Below are 20,860 nucleotides of genomic sequence, written 5' to 3' on the forward strand. Positions count from 1 at the left end.
CGACCAAAATTTACAAATCGCATGTTTTTAGTTTACTTAGTTAATTCGTGGTTTGAAAATATTTTATTCTCGAATATTTCACAGATTTTATTACTTATAATGGCAAAACATTGAAAAATATAATTTTTGAAATCAAAAGACGCGTAAAGTTGTATATTTTTTATTATCCATTATATCTAATTACATGTAAGCAACGAAGTGCTAAAATTTTAAAATCACAGTCTACGTATGTATATTGCATCTCCTAAGATGAAAATTCGGCTCGAAACATTACCAAACAGTACATTTCTCTTCCGGGTTCATTTTGCTACCTTTTGGACATTTCCAAATCTCAGCGAACTCTTTGGAGTTTTTGAGTACTCCGTTGACACGAATTGCCTGTGGGCTGTGTACGTCGTACTTGACCAATGCCGCATACGATTTCGTTGGATTTTCACAATATACCTGTGAGAAACAGAGTTGACGGAGTGTTATTAAATATCTGTGTGTACCCCACTGGTATGATTTGATAGTTGATACATATCTACCTATTATGAATTATATCTCAAAAATTACTTACATTGGCAAATGCTAGTGTGAGGAGTTGTTCGTGAGTGAAAGTTTCAAAATTCGGCAGTATCGCTTCCGGTCCATATTCAGCTACACCTCTTCTGTAAGCCAAAAGTGATTCCTTGAATCCACCATTATCGGCGATATTCTCTCCTAACGTTCTTACACCGTCAGCCTGGGGGGAAAAGGTGTAAATATGCATTATTATTGGTTCGTAGTTTCACGTTATTCATTTCGATTATTCTTGTAGGTACTACATAATTAAAAGTGTTTTAGAATATTTTTATTTCATCAGGAAAAAATCCAATACACTCAACCAATTTTGTTATTATATTTGTCTGTTTTCAGATGGTGAATGTTTTTGCATTTGAACATGGAATTATGAAAGATTCAATATTTAGAGGAATGTCACAGTGAGTAATTTTTTTCTTAGTACTTACCTTTTGTGTAATGTTGAGAAAGTTTGAACTATAATTGCCATAGGCATTGACGAAACATTGAGCTTTTTCCTTGTATGAGGTCAAAGTTGCGTTTAGCCACCAATCCTCTTTATTTCCTGTCTCGTTGTATTTTCGCCCTGAAAATTATCCAAACGTAGCCATAGAATCACGAATAAATGTTATTTGTATTTTATTGAAGAAATTTCGTCTAGATCTAACCTGAATTGTCAAATCCATGAGTTATTTCGTGACCTACGATATGTCCTATTGCACCGTAATCCAAAGCTCTAATCAAATTCACGAATACATCAATTAAAATAACATAGGATGTAAGTATGTATAATATTGAAAGGCACGTTGGTCATAATTCGAAATAGGCACAGGTATATGATATGAATAAGCATTCGTACTAACCGTAGACTGTTGTTATAAATTGATACTCCAAGTATGCCAGCTGGAATGACTGGTGGAAAAATTTTAAATATATAAATACCTACACGTTTTTAAAATCTTACAAATAGGTATCTAGAGAATTGACATACTCATGGTATTTTCTGAAGGATCATAAAAAGCATTCACTTCGCTAGGATCTATTTCAATTCTGTAAACAAATTTTAAATTGATTTTTCCCCCTTAAATTGGAATAATACAACGTGTTTGGAAAAATGTAATCTTTACTTGTCCAGATCGTTTGTTTGATTCTTCGTGCTTAGGAATCTTTTCATTCGGTTCTCATTGATTGAAATCTGTGTCTCGTAGAAATTGGCGGTTATCTTTACCTGGAATTTTAAAAAAAAACGAAATCTAAGCTTATCTGAGATCTTTCTTAAGCTGTTTCTGATACCTGCATTCAAACTAAAAACGCACTTACGTCTTTGTATAACTCATTGAGTAAGGCTGTTTCATTGAGTGCACTCGGATATACCAGATATGACTTCATCAACTGTAATTTTTTCAGCGCTCTTTGTCTGGTCTTTTCATCCATCCAGGAGGCGTTCTCTATGATCTGTTTTAAACTTTCTCGAATATGTTCAAACATTCTGCCGATCTGTAATTTATTCAAATAACTTGAATTAAAATGAATAGTTTCGAATTTTGGGTATTCAATATCACGTTGTTGACATGAAGGACCTTTAGAGAAAAACATGTTATTGTGTAGATTTTTCTCGAAATGTTACATTTTCAAAACAGCGAGGAATAACTTGAGCTCCTTCTCATGATAGGTGTGAATTTGATCTTTATTGATTTTCATTTCAAATTCAAACCTCGTAAAATTTGTACATTTGGGAGATTGCAAAAAAAAAAAAAAATGTTGGAGGACATTGACTGATTTTACCGAACACCCTCATTTCAAGTTTTAATTTGCTTTTAAGATTTTTCAGCTCCGGAGGTGTCCCTGTAAGAGAAATTTAAGTCTTCAAAGAGGAGGATTTTTCGAAAACCCTGCTTTCATTTGGGATTAGATCATGATTTTTTTTCGAAAATGCTGTTTTTTTGAGGGCTGAGGAAGCGAAAGAGGGCCCCAAAGTATACCATTATGTTCTACGTACGATCAGTCAACATTTCAAGTGCTGAAATTCATTTTTAGATTTTTTTTAATTTTTGAAAATTCAAACCTGGACTGAAATTGAATTAGAAAAAAATCAAAATGTCAGTCAATTGACCTAGAATGCTGAAATTTGTTTTTTCCCTACTTTCGACCTGCCGAGCCGATTGATGGCGGTTTTGAACTGTTCTATTAATTTTGAAGAAATGAAGAAAGTAAAATCCGCTGGAGGCCCGAAAATGGTTCTAAACCATCACCAATTGACTCCGGAGGTCGAATTTCAGCTTTCCAAGTCATTTTGATGAAATTTTGATTTTTTTTTCTAATTCTAATATTGGCTCAAATTGGAATTTTCAAAAATTAGCCAACAACAAAAAAAATTATTTTTGTGCTGATTGGGATACTTCCCTTGTCAGTGTATCTTTCAACTCAAAATAGCTCTTCTGAATTTAGTTAGAAAACAAAACTCAATTTTTTTTCATCCACCCTGTTCACAAACTGCGTCAACTTAGGCCATTATTGGCTGTAACGACCAAAAAAATTGGCACGTAAAATCTTTCGAGATTTCGGCGTAATTAATACGAAATACATATTTGAGAAGAAAAAATTTTCAAAACACAAATTTCATTCGAAAATGAGTGACTTGGAAATTGTTAACCGCTCAGTGGAACCTTAAAAGTGGTTTTGGATTTTTTTTGATAATTATCTATCATATTTTGGAACAGTGCTATTTTTCTCAGAACAGGTTGGACACTGGCGAGAGCGAAAAAACCATGATTTTTCTGAAAATTCCTTCTCTTTGAACATCCATTTATCTTCCAGAGGGGCATCTCCGAGCTAAAATTTTTCACGAGTAACTTTCAACTCAAATCAAAGATTTTCACATGAATTTGGTCAAAATCCTGAGACTTTTGTTTTGCAATCTGTACTATTGTAGGTAAACGTAGCTACCCTACATGTTCTATATTGAATAATTTTGATTTTTGATTGTCAAGTTTTTACTTAGATGTAGGTAAAGATATTACAGATCACTTACGTTGGTCTTGGCTTTGATGTATTTTTCGTTCGTCGTGTATGAGTGACTAACTGCCAAACTGAATGATGACCTGGTTTTTTGAATACAACTGCTTTCTCTGTATCGACAAAAATACACTTTCGTAATTAGTAAAGGTGCTTAAAAATCTCCTGCATTACGATTCAATTTTCGTTCGAAGATGATTGAAATTCTTACCTTGTTGGGGAGACTTCAAGGCTGTTCAATTTGCTTTTTATGTCACGAATTGTTAAATCGATATCGGGTGCGATTTCAGAAACAACTTTCCACCAAAGTCCGAGTTCTGCATTGAATTTTTTCGAGTAAAGAAACATTGAGAAATATTTTTAGGCTATTAAGTAATTTTTAATTCGTGAAATTATATTAAAATTCAAGCGTACCGATGAGTTTTAAGTTCTTCTTTTCGTAAATGTATCGTATTATTTCTTCGATGGAATCCGAACATGAAATTTTAATTTTGGACGGATCTTTGAGATTCAATTTAACGAAGTCCAAACCGACGAAAGTTTCTTCTATATATCTCGTCCAGTTAAACTGTAACGGTCAAGTCTCATTATTCGTAGTTTATGAATGTGAAATTGAATGCATTGAATTGGTACTCAGGCTATAATTACCTTGGGAATTGTTGTATTCACTTCAATTGCAATGCTATCGGTCAAGTTTTGAAGTTCTTTCAATGTGAGTAAGACTGGTGCGGAAGGTTCTAGGTTGACCTGAAAATATTAAAGTGATTGAAAAAGAGTCACATTCGCATGTAGGTGCTTTTCAGCCTCCTTGGTCAATTTGAAGGAGTCGGAGACGTGGCACAAGTTTTTTCAAGGTTAAAAAAACACGAAACCCTCTGTTTTCTCCCCTTCCAAATTGCTCGAAGAGATTTTAGGCTGTAGCCTTATTTTTTCTTCACTTTATGAAAAATCAGGTTAAAAATCAATTAGGGTTCCATTTCTCATAAAGACCTTCTTTTTCGAGGTTCCACGCCTCCTTTTCCGAAAATCTCTAGTTTTTGCACAATAATTTGAAATCAGTCAAGTTCTTTTTTGACCCTTCCGGGGATTGAAAAAAATTGAATCTTTTGCAAAATGCCCTGGATTACTATTCTGCCATGAAATTTCTTTCAAGCTCTATTAAGTGTACTATACGAAGTACCTAGGTAATTGAAATGGGTACTAACTTGAGATCAATTAAAGTTTATGTAGAAATAATTCATTTAAAATCACCTGTTTAATTTCATCTTGTTGCGTCAGAATGTTTTTAATGGTTTCATTCCTAGCCTTATTGTCTGCTGCAGTCCATCTTCTGCAAGCGCTTGATTCTCTCAATTGGCACAATTTTTGCATTACTTCAGTCATGAATTTTGCTTCGGAAATTTTTTCTTCACTAAAAATTGATAAACGAATCCACAGTTTTAAAACTTATTTACGTACTTTGTGTGAAACATATTTTTTAAATTGATAAGTAGGTATAATACCTTGCCATGGGCGAAGTCGTATTTGGAGAATTTGATGGTTCTTTCAGGTTACTCAATACGATTTTATTTAGAGTTTGATTGAAAGGATGTAAATCCATTGTTATATCGAAAAGAACATTGACTCCGGTCACTTTGGGTACTTTGGCCAGCGCTGTCGTGTAGTCGAAGTTTTTAACTACGTCATCGGTAATGAAGGGAAGTAATGATAGACCAATTTCTTTTAACTGAGGTTCGATCAGTTCCAGTTTATTACTGTAAGCAGCTACAAATGACATTGCAAATCAATTAAATTTATCGATATTCTATTTTTATAATCTACTTATGTTATGTGCATCACTTACCTTCGTTTAAACACAGCCAAAAGAATTTCCTAGCTTTGTGGACGGCATTAGGTTCGTCTTTGGTATTATTCTGTTTTAGAAAATCTGCAATCAGACGATGCATTGTCGAATTTGATGAATTATTCTTCAGAGAGTGTGAAAATATGCAATTTAATCATTCATTATTTATAAAAGTTACTATACCGGCAATTTCGGCTGTATTTTCATTCAACCGCAATAGTGGAGTACTTTGTGGGGTAGTACTGCCATTCACATTTTTATGAACATTTGGCCAATTTCCGCAAGCATATTGGTAGAAATCTTCGCAGGGATCTGCTTCAAAGTCGATCGATTCTTTCAAGTTCTGTGCTGTATATGCAAAAAAAATTATTGGGAAAATTTAGAAGAGCGAAGGGAATAGAAAAATGTTTTTTTGCCATCGAAGTCTAAGCATTGAAATAAATTTTGGTATTACCTGCGGATAAACATTCTTTCGTTTCACAGACTTTTTTGGTGGCATTTTGGGACGATACCAATAAAAACGAACTCGAAACTGAAATGAGTAATTTTGATTAAATCAATCAATTGATAGCAAATACTAAATTAATTCAAAATAACGTGCAATTATTCAGGGCTCGTAATAAGCTATTTTTCTAGTACCTATTTAAGTTACCGAAGTTATTAAAAGTACCTTTTTGGTTTCTCTTTCAAAATTTTAGTTGCGAAAATTAGGTAACATTGGAAAAAAATCGAGCATTCTGATTTTTCCAAATTTTAACCCTACTTTTCGGAAGAAAAAAATAAAGACGAGTTAATGTGAACTTTTTTTTCCTGCTGTCGTTTCAGAGTTGAGATTACCTATATAGAGTCCTAAATCTTGCCAAAATTGAGCAAAGTCTCGCTTTCTGCCAAAAATAACAGAAAGTTCTACCTTTCTGTCAAAAATGCAAAAAAAACTCGTTTTTCGTCAAAAATTTCTAAAATTCTTCAAAAACATTTAATTTTTTCCAAAAGTTGCTCAGAAGTCTCGTTTTTTTTTTGTTAGAAATAAGAAATCCTCATTTAAAAAAAAATGATTCGCCAATAATTGGCAAAATGTCCTGCATTTTGCTAAAATTGTCAAAATTTCATTTTTTGTAAAAAAAAATGACAAAAAGTTTTGCTTTATTATCTAAAATTTCCAAAGAAATACAGTTAGAAATTTAATATGTAATTTTCTAAAAGTCGTTTTCTCGTTTTTTGCTATAAATTTCTTGAAATTGTCGCTTTTTTGTAAAAATTTCTCTAGCGTCATTTTTTTTCAATTGTTCAAAGTTTTGATTTTTGTTTCAGAAATATTGTCAAAGTTTTGACAAAATGTAAAGATTTTGCATTTCACGAGAAATGCTAAAAACTTTCGCTTTTTTGTCAAAAATTTCCTATAACCTCACTTTTTTCTAAAATTACTGCGAAGGTTTGCTTTCTCCAAAAAATTTCCTTAAAAGTCTCGGTTTCTGTCAAAAATAATAAAAAGTTTTGCGTTTTGTCAAAATTGTCAATAGATGTCATTTTTAAAAACTGTTTCCTTTTTGCAAAAATTTTCAAAAAGGATTAGGCCTACTGTTCTTTTCCAAAAATTAAGTACTCAAAAGTCTTGGTTTTTTGTGAGAAATTGCAAAAAAAACTTGGCTTTTACTAAAATTATTCAAGTCTTGATTTTCCAAAAAATTTCAAAGTTTTGCTTGTTGCTAAAATTATTAAAGTCTCAATCGAATTCTATTTTTAAATTTTATTGGAATGTTTTTTTTTTCGTATTTTTACATCAATGAATTCATTTGAAATTTTCTTTTTTTCTCTCTTTTTTAGAAATTTTTTAGGTGTTAAAAATGTTTTGATCGCGTTTTGTAACTAATTTTTTTTTGTTTTTTTTTTTTTTTTGGTCAAAGTACTGCAGTCGGATTTTTTTTCAAAAAATTGAGTTCGTGCTCTGAGTTATTGCATTTATGTATTTCTGTACAAATTATATAACTAAATTTACTTACGAGAAAAGAATATAATTGCTAAAGCAGAAACACGGGTTGGTAATGGTCCTCTCATTTTGAAAAAAATCCCAAGATTGATAATTCTGTTTGAATGTTGAACAATTTTAATTTAAAAGCTACTTGTGACATATGTAAAGTATTTTTTAAATGTACTTACCCCGGGATAAAAAAAATCGAAAAATTGTTACTAAATTTAATTAATCATCTTTCAAAAGTTGATACAGAAATTAACGTGTACCGGTCAGATTACATGTAGGATCCGACAACTCACAAAAAGTTTAATTTTGTTAATGATGCAGCCTGAAGAAAAGTACTCGATTTTATTCGCCTATAATCGGACTAGAATTAGATTAAATTTTGCACCTAGCACTACTTTGTTAATTAATGCAAATCTTTTAGCAGTTAATAAAATATAAAAATAAATACCTATATAAGTATTTAATAGCTACCTAACATACGTTAATTGATCTGTGAATTTTTTTTTTTTTGTAGTCCAAAATCATGCAAAGCTGGCCGATAATAGATGTTTTTATGCAGGCATTTGATAATGATTAAATGATTAAATGTTTTTAATTGTTCACCTTCACGGTTCATTTAACTTGGTAATGACATTGATTTGGCAATTGGGCAACTTTTTGATTATGGCTCACTTCCTTTTCCTGTCCCTACCCTAATATGTAATCGTGAAATTGATGTAAATAGATAGTATTTAAATCTCATTGTAAACAAACTTATCATAACTAATATCGAAACGCTCTGAAATGAACGTTTGGTCTCGTTATATAGTTATTTTTATGTTGTGTATAGTCTCGAGTATTTTTGATGTTGATAAAATTTCATTTTCAAATAGGTATGTACTTGAGTATTTTTTTGAATTTCGATTGAAGTATAAAAATTTATGCTGCTTCTATGTAGCATGGAAATTTTCTATAAAAATTTGTATTGAAATTATGTCAATTGAAATTTTTGAACGCTTTTATGATATGTAAGTACTTATGCTTATTGGATTTTGGAAATTTTCGAAAATATAAAAATCAACGTAGGGTAACAGATCGGAAACAACTTCCCACCAAAGTCCAACCACTGCATAGAATTTTTTTGGAAGAAAAAATGAGTAATTCTGATTAAAATATGTATTAGCGTTATTACGAGTAATTCCTATGTATGTATGTAAGTATCATACTAATACTTGTACTTAGACGTACCAAGTAGTTTCAGATTTACTATTTTGTAAATATATCGTATCATTGTCTTGATATAATAGGTATTTTTTAAATTTTAATGCCAATTTGAACTCGTCTTGGGTCAGTGAGATCCATTTGTACATCTAATCCAGTAAACGTTTCTTCTATATATCTCGTCCAATTCAACTGTAACAATCAAGGGGGGAGGGGGCTCACCCTTTTTTGAAATTTCAATAACACTTTTCTCAGCTCCATTTTAACCGATTTTGATTCTGGAAGTTATGTATATCCTTAGTAAGTATCCCCACAAACATTTTCAATCCCCTCCCCTCATATTTACCCCTCAAAATGGCGTTTTTTTCATTTTCTTATGGTTATTAACAATCAAGATTGCGAGGTACAATTTTGGAAACACGTTTTTTGGATGTATTTTTGGCCACCAAACATCATCGTACTATATTAGAAATTTTTGCTTTGGTGCGCCGTGGTGAAAACTTGGAATAATGTATCGTAGGGGGTGGGGGTGGGGGGGGTGAAATGGGAATTTTGAGAAAAATAACTATCAATGAGTGGGGTATCGTTTTCACATGACTCGATACCGCTGAGTACAAATATGTGTCATTCCGTAGGTAAAGGGCCCATTTGGTCGTTTCTATTTATCGAGATAATTGTGTTTTTAGTGAAACAGTTGAAAAAATCGAAAATCGAGGTTTTGATGGATTTCGATGTAGAACATATCCGACTATCTCGTGTCGAAGTATCAAGGCCGCAGGTGCGCCCCAAGCAGAGAAAAACCTAAAGTTTTTCTATAAAGGGCCCATTTGGTCGTTTTTGCTTTTTAGCAGTAAATTCGCTTCCAAAAAAATACCCTACAAATTATACTGCACCTAGTAGCCAGTGGCAACATGTATACCATTCAAAAACACATTTTACGTTGGTGCAGCGTTAGCCGTGTGTCACTGATAACGGATTGCGGAGCAGGGGGTCTGGGTACAAATCGCGCCGGGGAAGAAATTTTTTGAAATTTTTTTTTCATGATTTTTATTTTTACAAGTTGAATTTTGACAGAAAATGTAATTTAATTATTTTTTTTCTGCTTTTGAACAGAGTAATGAATTTTTATGCAAAATTTAAATTTATTAATCATTGTTTTTCAGGCTTAAAATATTCATAAACATGAAAATATTGGGTAAAAAAAATCGCTATCACAGGTGGGTAGTAATATTTGACATCAGAAACAATAATCTTCAATTTTAGGAATGAAGGTTTTCGGATTACGTGAAATTTCAGCTTTTTTCAGAAAAAAAACTTTGAAGGCAATTTTCTCAAAAGTTGAGTTTTTCAAATTTTTAGTTCTGGATTTTTTGGAGGTTTTCTTTGCACTTTTTGGGCTTCTATCCAGCTGATATGATTGCTCCGGAGATCTACTTTACCCCCCCCCCCCCCACCCCTAACTCAATATCGACCAAATGGGCCCTTTACCTGCGGAATGACACATATCATCTCAGATTTTCGGCTACACTCACCTACCCCTCTTCAGAGCCCCTCAGACCCCCTCAATTTTCACGATTTTCGAAATAAAGTTATTTTGATGATGTTGGTTTCATTGCTATGGGAAAATTACATAAGTTCATTGTTATTGTACATGAAATTTCTCGTGGGATGTGCTACAGCACATGGCTCCCCTTCGAGGGGGGATTTGAATGGTTCCAGCTCCACCCCCCTTTGGGGGTAGAAGGACAGTTGATATATCATTAGATCGGAAATTTGACGTAGATTCTTGTATCTAACCTCATTTTTGGCTAAAATGCAATGCGGGGGAGAAAATTGCAAAAAACTGGTTTTGGGGGGCTGAGATCCGCAATAGAGGAGAACGCTCACCAGGGACGAGCGGGGACTCATCAGATTCGTGTTCAGCACATGAAAATGGACCAGTACACCAAAATTCAGCTTTATTCTACCTCACTTTTCCCAATGACCCTTTTTTTTTCATCTAATTTTTCTGGACTAAAAAGATTATATTATTATTTTGAGATTTCACGTTGATCTAAGTCATTGCCATCAAAATTCAAGACCACCAAAATTTACTAATCACATATTTTTAGGTTACTTCGTGTTTTGAAAGTAGGTACCTATTTTATTCTCGAATTTACTTTTGCCAAAACATTGAAAAATATAATTTTTGAGATTGGGGCATCACTTTGGAATACTGTGTAGGTAGGTCTGTTGGTGTAGTGATGTTCTGGTGTCGAATTTTTAGCCACTATTGCCAAATTTCAAAAACTCGAAAAAATTCAATTTGTTGATTTTTTTTTGAAAATGGCGAAAATTACCCAAAAATTGGAATCATTTGTCTTTCATAACATTTCCCCGATTTCAGACATTGAAACGCCCATCTCCATTCTAGAACACCGCAAGGGCTATGACTGACTGACTATAAACTTTGACTTGAAACTAATAAAAATGTATCAAAAAAGACGCGTAAAATTGTATATTTTTCATTTTCCATTATCGAATTACAGTAAACAGCGAAGTGCTAAAATTTTAAAATCACAGTCATATTGCATCTCCTAAGATGAAAATTCAGCTCGAAAGATTACCAAACAGTACATTTCTCTTCTGGGTTCATTTTGCTACCTTTTGGACATTTCCAAATCTCAGCGAACTCTTTGGAGTTTTTGAGTACTCCGTTGACACGAATTGCCTTTGGGCTGTGCTCGTCGTACCGGGTCAATGCCGCATACGATTTCGTTGGATTTTCACAATATACCTGTGAGAAACAAAGTGTTGACGAAGCGTTATTAAATACTTATCTATGTGTACCCCACTGGTTTGATTTGATAGTTGATACATAAGTATCTACCTATTATGAATTATATCTCGTCAAGAATTACTTACATTGGCAAACGCGAGTGTGAGGAGTTGTTCGTGAGTGAAAGTTTCAAAATTCGGCAAAAACGCTTCCAGTCCATATTCAGCTACACCTCTTCTGTATGCGAAAAGTGATTCTTTGAATCCACCATTATCGGCGATATTCTCTCCTAACGTATTTACACCGTTAGCCTGATAAAAAAAAAGTGTAAATATTATGCATCATTATTGGTTCGTAATTTTACGTTATTCATTTCGGTTATTCTTGTACTGATTAAAAGTGTTTTAGAATAATTTTATTTCATCAAGAAAAAATTCAATCAACCAATTTTGTTATTATTTGTCTGTTTTCAGATGGTGAGTGTTTTTGCATTTGAACATGGAATTACCTATTAAGGATTCATTGTATAGAAATATGTCACAGTGAGTAATTTTTTTTCCAGTTCTTACCTTTTGTGTAATGTTAAGAAAGTTTGAACTATAATTGCCATAGGCATTGACGAAGCATTGGGCTTTTTCCTTGTATGCGGTCAAAGTTGCGTTTAGCCACCAATCCTCTTTGTTTCCTGTCTCGTTGTATTTTCGGCCTGAAAATTATCCAAACGTAGCTATAGAATCACGAATAAATATTGTTTGTATTTTGTTGAAGAAATTTCGTCTGCAGATACCCTAACCTGTGTTGTCAAATCCGTGAGTTATTTCGTGACCTACGATATGTCCTATTGCACCGTAATCCAAAGCTCTAATCAAATTCACGAATACGTCAATTAAAATCAAATAGGATGTACTTATTTAATATTGGAGGCATGTTGGTCATAATTCGAAATAGGTAGGTACCTATATGATAAAAATGAGCATTCGTACTAACCTTAGACTGTTGTTATAAATTGATACTCCAAGTATGCCAGCTGGAATGACTGGTGGAAAAATTTTAAACACATAAATACCTACACGTTTTTAAAATCTTACAAATAGATATCTAGAGAATTGACATACTCATGGTATTTTCTGTAGGATCATAAAAAGCATTCACTTCGCTAGGATCTATTTCAATTCTGTAAACAAATTTTATATTGATTTTTTTTCCTTCAAATATTGGAAAAATGCAACGTGTTTTGAAAAATGAAATCTTTACTTTTCCAGATTATTTGTTTGATTCTTCGTGCTTAGGAATCTTCTCATTTGATTCTCATTGATTGAAACCAGTGTCTCGTAGAAATTGGCGGTTATCTTTATCTAGAATTTTAAAAAAATCTAAGCCTATCAGAAATCTTTGGTGAAACTGAAAGTAGACTCCATAGGTATACTTATACATCATCAGAAGTAGTTAGCAGGTACCTAGATTTTTACGCGGTCTGTTAATGTTTCCACGATGCCATTTCACACTAATCATACTTACGTCTTTGTATAACTCATTCAGCAAGGTTTTTTCATTGAGTGCACTCGGATATACCAAATATGACTTCATCAGCTGTAATTTTTTCAGCGCTCTTTGTCTGGTCTTCTCATCCATCCAGGAGGCTTTATCTATGATTTGTTTTAAACTTTCTCGAATATGTTCAAACATTCTACCGATCTGTAATTTGCGTATTCGAATAACTAAAATTAGGATTAATAGTTTAGAATTTTGGATATTCAATATCACGTTGGTTGTTGACATGAATGACTTTGAATCATTTTGATTTTTGATTATGATTGTAAAATGTTTATGTATCTACTTATTGTTAGGTAGGTATTATAGTCCGGCATATGACAATAGGAGTAATTGCACCGCCCCCCTCCGATCCTCCGGGACAACTTTTTTCTCAAAGGGGACATCCTAAGGAACATTTTAAAGCAAACTTGCCAAAAAAAATGTTGGCCTTACATACAAAATGGCGGTCATTTTGATTGACGGGTCAGACGAAATCGCAGATTCTGCGTTTTAACATAGGACTTGCACGAACTTTTTCAAAATTTACAAAAGTAGATCGAAAGATCATGCAAAAATTTATCATCTGTCAAAATTTCAAGAGCTATAGTGCGTTTTTCGATTTTTGGTGAATTTTTGAAAATCGAATTCAGGCCAAAAATGAGGGAAAAAATCAAAATTTTACCAAATTGACCGAGAAAACTGAAATTTAGGATAGACCCTATTTTCGACATGCCAAATCGATTGGAAACGGTTTCGACCCGTTTTGAGCAGTTCTGGAGCCTCCAGTCGATTTTTGAAACTCGAAATTCCCACAAAATTCCATCAAATTGGAGTTGTAAAGCTAAAATTTATTCTAAAAACTAATTTCAATACGCTACGAAGTACTGCAGGTGAATTTCAAGTCGTTTTGGAGCCTCCAGCGACTTTTTGAAAATTCCTGAAACTTCCAGCAGATTTTTGAAACTTTAAGCTGAAATTTACTCTACACTTCAATTTTAACACCTTCTGAAGACGACTTCAGGTGGGTTCAAGTAATTTTAGGGCCTCTAGCGACTTTTTTTGAAAATTACTGGAGCCTTCAGCAGATTTTTGTAACTTTAAATTTTCACAAAATTTCATCAAATGGAGATGTAAAGCTGAAATTTACTCTACACTCCAATTTTAACACCCTCTGAAGACGACTTCAGGTGGTTTCAAGTAATTTTAGGGCCTCCAGCGACTTTTTTGAAAATTACTGGAGCCTCCAGTACATTTTTGAAACTTGAAATTTTCCCAACATTAATTTATTAAATGAAGTTGGCAAGCTGAAATTTACTTTGCAGACTACATGGTGGTTTCAAATGGTTTTGAAGCTTCCAGCTACTTTTAGGAAATTTCAATTTTCCGAAAAAACATCATACAACCTTTCAAAAAGTTGCTGGAGGCTCCAAAACGACGTGAAATTCACCCGCAGTCAACTTCGTAGCGTATTGAAATTAGTTTGCAGAATTAATTTCGACTTTCCATCTCAGTTTGATGAAATTTTGGGGAAATTTCAAGTTTAAAAAATCTACTGGCGGCTCCAGTAATTTTCAAAAAAGTCGCTAGAGGCCCTAAAATTACTTGAACCCACCTGAAGTCGTCTTCAGAAGGTGTTAAAATTGAAGTGTAGAGTAAATTTCAGCTTTCCATCTCGATATTTTGATGAAATTTTGTGAAAATTTAAAGTTTCAAAAATCTGCTGGAAGTTTCAGGAATTTTCAAAAAGTCGCGGGAGGCTCCAAAACGACTTGAAATTCACCTGCAGTACTTCGTAGCGTATTGAAATTAGTTTTTAGAATAAATTTTAGCTTTACAACTGGGTCATTCCATGCCAAATCGGCGGATTTCTGCACGAGGGGTCTTCGATTTTTTTCAAAATCAGATCATTTGTAGAGGTCATCAAACGATGACGAATGACGCAAACCGGACATTTTTTCGATTTTTTTTGACGGAGCTGTGGCGCTTCAAAGTTCTCCAAAATGGCCGAAAATGGAAAATTTCAGTTGCAATTGCTCCGGTTGTACGTGGTATAGAATTTTGAACTTTTTTTCAAATTGTAGTACTTTGAGAGGGTAATCGTCGAGTGATGTCAAAATCAGTGTTGCCACTTTCAAAAACCTAAAAAAATCAATTTTAAAACTTATAATTTAAATATAACCACGATGTCCACCAGTAAAAATTCTGAAAAAATTCTCAGTTTTAGTCCTTTTTATGTAGAATAACATATCAAAAAATTGGACTGGCATCTTTTTTCATTTTCGAGAAATAAAAATTACAAGTTTTACAATTGCTGCAAAAGTACCATCCGAAACCTAAAAAATGAAAATTTTTGCATTTTTGAAATATTTTACCAATGTGTAGACGATAATGTGAAAAAAATCCCCCTCCCCCTTATTTGTCGACAAATTGACGAAAAATGCATTAATTTCACTCTTGAAATAAAAATTTATAGCACGAAAAATGTCAATTCGTTGACAAATGGGGGGAGGGGGATTTTTTCACATTATCGTCTACACATCGGTAAAATATTTCAAAAATGCAAAAATTTTCATTTTTTAGGTTTCGGATGGTTATTTTGCAGCAATTGTAAAACTTGTAATTTTTTTTTCTCGAAAATGAAAAAAGATGCCAGTCCAATTTTTTGATATGTTATTCTACATAAAAAGGACTAAAACTGAGAATTTTTTCAGAATCGTGGTTATATTTAAATTATAAGTTTTAAAATTGATTTTTTTAGGTTTTTGAAAGTGGCAACACTGATTTTGACATCACTCGACGATTACCCTCTCAAAGTACTACAATTTGAAAAAAAGTTCAAAATTCTATACCACGTACAACCGGAGCAATTTGCAACTGAAATTTTCCATTTTCGGCCATTTTGGAGAACTTTGAAGCGCCACAGCTCCGTCAAAAAAAATCGAAAAAATGTCCGGTTTGCGTCATTCGTCATCGTTTGATGACCTCTACAAATGATCTGATTTTGAAAAAAATCGAAGACCCCTCGTGCAAAAATCCGCCGATTTGGCATGGAATGACTCAACTCCAATTTGATGGAATTTTGTGGGAATTTCGAGTTTCAAAAATCGACTGGAGGCTCCAGAACTGCTCAAAACGGGTCGAAACCGTTTCCAATCGATTTGGCATGTCGAAAATAGGGTATATCCTAAATTTCAGTTTTCTCGGTCAATTTGGTAAAATTTTGATTTTTTCCCTCATTTTTGGCCTGAATTCGATTTTCAAAAATTCACCAAAAATCGAAAAACGCACTATAGCTCTTGAAATTTTGACAGGTGATAAATTTTTGCATGATCTTTCGATCTACCTTTGTAAATTTTGAAAAAGTTCGTGCAAGTCCTATGTTAAAACGCAGAATCTGCGATTTCGTCTGACCTGTCAATCAAAATGGCCGTCATTTTGTATGTAAGGCCAACTTTTTTTTTGGCAAGTTTGCTTTAAAATGTTCCTTAGGATTGTTCCCTTTAAGAAAAAAGTTGTCCCGGAGGATCCGCGCGGGGGGGGGTGCAATTACTCCTATTGTCATATGCCGGACTATTACAGATCACTTACGTTGGTCTTGGCTTTGATGTATTTTTCGTTCGTCGTGTATGAGTGACTAACTGCCAAACTGAATGCTGACCTGGTTTTCGTAATACAAACGCTTTCTCTGTATCGAAAAAAAAAAAAAAAAAAAATACACTTTCGTAATCGTAGTAAAGGAATTCTCGTTCGAAGATGATTGAAATCCTTACCTTGTTGGAGGGACTTCAAGGGTGTTCAATTTATTTTTTATGTCACGAATTGTCAAATCAATGTCGGGTAAGAGTTCAGAAGCAACATTCCACCAAAGTCCGAGCTCTATGTTGGGATTTTTTGAAAAGAAAATGTATGAATAATGCTTATAAATTTTTAATTATCGTATTAAAATTCAAGCATACCGATCAATTTTAAATTCTTCTTTTGGTAAATGTATCGTATTATTTCTTCGATGGAATCCGGAGTTGAAATTTTAATTGTGGCCGGATCTTTGAGATTCAATTTAACGAAGTCCAAACCGGAAAAAGTTTCTTCTATATATCTCGTCCAATTAAACTAGCGGGCAAATCTCATTATTTATAGTTTATGAGAGCGGAATTGCATGCATTGAATTACTACTCACTTTGGGAATTGTTGTATTCACATCAATTGCAATGCTGTCAGTTATGTTTTGTAGTTCTTTCAATGTGAGTAACTTTGGTGCGGAAGGTGCTAGGTTGATCTGAAAATAGGTATTAGAGTAAGTAATTGAAAAAAGGTCACGTCCGGATGTTGGTGCCTTTCGGTCTCCTTAGTCGATTTGATGGTGGGGGGAAGGGGGCATGACAAAGGTTTTTCGAGGTTAAAAATACACGAAAGTTCGATGTAGAGTTTTGGTTTGAATATTTTGAAAATCAAAACCATAAGTACATACAAACACAGCAATTTATTTTAAAAGAGTGGGGACGGGCGACGCGACGGGAGCTTGAAAAAATTGGTTGTAAAAAATTAAATCGTTTAAAATTACCTGTTTAATTTCATCTTGTTGTGTCAGAATGTTTTTGATCGTCTCATTCCTAGCCTTATTGTCTGGTTCAAGCCAACTTTCGCAAGCGTATGAATCCAGCAATAGGCACAATTTTTGCATCACTTCGGTCATGAATTTGGCTTCAGAAATTTTTTCTTCACTATAAATTAGTAAACGAATCCGTAAATTTAAAACCGATTTACGTATTTGTGTGAAACATATTTTTTAAATAGATAAGTAGGTAATAGGTACGAGTATAATACCTTGCCATGGGCGAAGTGGAGTTTGGAGAATTTGATGGTTCTTTCAGGTTACTCAATACGATTTTATTTAGAGTTTGATTGAATGGATGTAAGTCCATTGTGATATCGAAAAGAACATTGACTCCGGTCACTTTGGGTACTTTGGCCAACGCTGTCGTGTAGTCGAAGTTTTTAACTACGTTATTAGTAAGGAAAGGAGCTAATGATAGACCAATTTCTTTCAACTGAGGTTCAATCAGTTCCAGTTTATTACTGTAAGCAGCTACAAATGACATTGTACGTAAATCAATTAAATTTATTTAGCCCACCTATTTATCAACTTCGATACTCTGTTTTTATGATCTATCTGCTTTTGCAATGTGCATTACCAACATACCTTCGTTTAAACACAGCCAAAAGAATTTCCTAGCTTTGTGAACGGCGTTTGGTTCGTCTTTAGTATTGTTCTGTCTTAGAAAATCTGCAATCAGACGATGCATTGTCGAATTTGATGAATTATTCTTCAGAGAGTGTGAAAATAGGCAATTTAATCATTATATGTATGTATAATATAAAAGTCACTATTTACCGGCAATTTCTGCGGTATTCTCATTCAACCGCAATAGTGGAGTACTTTGTGGGGTACTACTGCCATTCACATTTTTATGAACATTTGGCCAATTTCCGCAAGCATATTGGTAGAAATCTTCGCAGGGATCTGCTTCGAAGTCGATCGATTCTTTCAAATTCTGCGCTATATTTGCAAAAAAAAATATTGGAAAAGTGTAGAAGGGCAAAGATAATGGAAAAAAGTTCATTTGCCATCAAAGCCCAAGTACCTAGTAAAATAAATGTAATTACCTGCGGATAAACATTCTTTCGTTTCACAGATTTTTTGGTGGCATTCTGTGACGATACCAATAAAAACGAGCTCGAAACTGAAATGCGTCATTTTGGTTAAAGCAATCAATCGATAGAAAATACTAAATTGATTCAAAATAACGTGCAATTATCCAGGGCTCGTACTAAGCCATTTTTCTAGTACCTAATTAAGTTACCAAAGTTACTAAAAGTAACTTTTTTTGGTTTCATTTTCAAAATTTTAGTCGCGAAAGTTTGGTAACATTGGGAAAAAATTCAGGCGTACTAATTTTTCCAAATTTTAACCCTACTTTTTGAAGGAAAAAAATAAAGACGGGTTAATGTGAACTTTTTTTTTTCCTGCTGCCATTTATTCAGAGTTGAGATTACCTATGAAGTCCTGACTTTTGCTAAAATTGGAGAAAGTCTCGCTTTCTGTCAAAAATATGTAACAGAAACTGTTACCTTTCTGTCAAAATTTCAAAAAAATCTCGTTTTTCGCCCAAAAATTTCCAACAGTTTTCAAAAACGTTCACTTCTTTCCAAAAATTGCTCAGAAAGTCTTGTTTTTTTGCCAGGAATTGTCAAACAATCTCACTTTTTGCCAAAAACCCACCAAAATTTTTTTTTCAAAAAGTCGCCAAGAAGTCCTCGTAAAGAAAAATTGATTTGCCAATAATTGGCAAAACGGCCTGCATTTTGCTAAAATTGTCAAAATTTTTTTTTTGTGAGAAAATTGGTAAAAAGTTTCGATTTCTTACCCTATCTAAAATTTATGAAAAAAAATGCAGTTAAAAATTTAATAATTTGCTAAAAGTCGTTTTTTGCTATAAATTTCATAGAATTGTCGCTTTTTTGTAAGAATTTTTCATGCGTCATTTTTTCCCCAATTTTTTAGTTTTGATTTTTTTTTCAGAAATTGAACTATTTTGCGAAAAATGTTTAAAATTTTCGCTTTTTTTTGTCAAAAATTTCCTAAAACCTCACTTTTTTCTAAAAGTTACTGCGAAGGTTTGCTTTCTCCCAAAAAATTTCCTAAAAGTCTCGGTTTTTGTTAAAAATAATAAAAAGTTTTGCGTTTTGGCAAAACTGTCAATTAGATGTCATTTCTTGTTTGAAATTTTTAAAAACTGTTTCCTTCTTGCAAAAATTTTCAAAAATTACTCAAAAGTCTTGCTTTGTTGTCAGAATTTGCCAAAAAGCCTTGGCTTTTACTGAAATTATTCAAGTCTTGATTTTCCAACAATTTTCAAAGTTTTGTTTGTTGCTAAGATATTGTCAAAGTCTCAATCGAGTTCTATTTTTAGATTTTAATTGGAATGGTTTTTTTTTCGTATTTTTACGATTCGAAATTCTCTATTTTTTTCTTCTTTTTTAGAAATTTTTCGGCGTTAAAAATATTTTGCTCACGTTTTGTAACTTTTTCTTTTTTTAAATTAATTTTTAAATTTTTTTTTATTAAAGTACTGGAGTTAGATTTTTTTTGAAAAAATTGAGTTCGTGCTCTGAATTATTACATTCGTTTCTGTACAAATTATATAACTGAATTTACTTACGAGAAAATAATATAATTGCTAAAACAGGAACACGGGTTGATAATGGTCCTCTCATTTTGAAAAAAAATCCCCAGGTTGATAATTCTGTTTGAATGTTCAAATTTTATTTAAAAGCCACTTGTGACATATGTAAAGTATTTTTGATATTACATATTATATTGTACTTACCCCAAGATGAAAAAAAAATCGAAAAATTCTTACTAAATTTAATAAATCATCTTTCGTGTACCGGTAAGATTACGTGTAGGATACGACAACTCACAAAAAGTTTACTTTTGCTAATGATGCAGTCTAAAAAGAAGTACTCGATTTTATTCGCCTATAATCAGACTAGAATTAGATTAAATTTTGCACCTAGCACTACTTTGTTAATTAATGCAAATCTTTTAGCAGTTAATAAAATATATAAAAATAAATACCTATATATTTAATAGCTACCTAACCTGCGTTAATTGATCTGTGAATTTTATTTTTTGTATATTCCAAAATGATGCAAAGCTGGCCGATAATAGATGTTTTTATGCAGGCATTTGATAATGATTAAATGATTTAGTGTTTTTAATTATTCACCTTCACGGTTCATTTAACTTGGTAATGGCATTGATTTGGCAATTGGGCAACTTTTTGATTATATGGCTTACTTCCTTTTCCTGCCCTTACCTTAATATGTAATCGTGAAATTTGATGTAAATAGATAGTATTTAAATCTCATTGTGAACAAACTTATCATAACCAATATCGAAGCTCTTTGAAATGAACGTTTGGTCTTGTTA

General features: G+C 32.9%; 2 protein-coding genes and 1 long non-coding RNA gene across 3 annotated transcripts in view; 1 reads left to right on the top strand and 2 right to left on the bottom strand.

The window, feature by feature from the left end:
* Positions 1–20,860, top strand: part of LOC135839437 (uncharacterized) — a 72,782-nt gene that overhangs the window by 28,685 nt on the left and 23,237 nt on the right. The window contains exons 2-3 of the long non-coding RNA XR_010557594.1: positions 898–962; positions 11,808–11,876. This is a non-coding gene — a long non-coding RNA (uncharacterized LOC135839437). The remainder of the gene's footprint in view (positions 1–897; positions 963–11,807; positions 11,877–20,860) is intronic.
* LOC135839420 (neprilysin-2-like) lies at positions 145–7,705 on the bottom strand. The gene is made up of 19 exons (XM_065355434.1): positions 7,556–7,705; positions 7,399–7,481; positions 5,853–5,930; positions 5,582–5,746; positions 5,399–5,482; positions 5,058–5,319; positions 4,807–4,966; positions 4,204–4,302; positions 3,970–4,123; positions 3,767–3,872; positions 3,572–3,668; positions 1,861–2,037; positions 1,668–1,768; positions 1,532–1,590; positions 1,404–1,452; positions 1,209–1,276; positions 990–1,126; positions 560–724; positions 145–444 (listed from the first exon to the last, which is right to left on the bottom strand). Exons 2-19 carry the CDS (start codon positions 7,451–7,453, stop codon positions 271–273), a joined length of 2,190 nt encoding a protein of 729 aa, XP_065211506.1. The 5' UTR covers positions 7,454–7,481; positions 7,556–7,705; the 3' UTR covers positions 145–270.
* Positions 11,058–20,410, bottom strand: LOC135839428 (neprilysin-2-like). The gene is made up of 19 exons (XM_065355446.1): positions 20,256–20,410; positions 20,088–20,171; positions 18,532–18,608; positions 18,260–18,424; positions 18,068–18,151; positions 17,692–17,953; positions 17,429–17,588; positions 17,045–17,143; positions 16,824–16,977; positions 16,638–16,743; positions 16,456–16,552; positions 12,853–13,029; positions 12,589–12,689; positions 12,450–12,508; positions 12,322–12,370; positions 12,128–12,195; positions 11,904–12,040; positions 11,481–11,645; positions 11,058–11,352 (listed from the first exon to the last, which is right to left on the bottom strand). The coding sequence occupies exons 6-19, from the start codon at positions 17,787–17,789 to the stop codon at positions 11,179–11,181; spliced, it is 1,644 nt and encodes a 547-aa protein (XP_065211518.1). The 5' UTR covers positions 17,790–17,953; positions 18,068–18,151; positions 18,260–18,424; positions 18,532–18,608; positions 20,088–20,171; positions 20,256–20,410; the 3' UTR covers positions 11,058–11,178.

The sequence above is a fragment of the Planococcus citri genome, chromosome 3, assembly GCF_950023065.1.
Source record: "Planococcus citri chromosome 3, ihPlaCitr1.1, whole genome shotgun sequence".
In the NCBI taxonomy this organism is placed as follows: Eukaryota; Metazoa; Arthropoda; class Insecta; order Hemiptera; family Pseudococcidae; genus Planococcus; species Planococcus citri.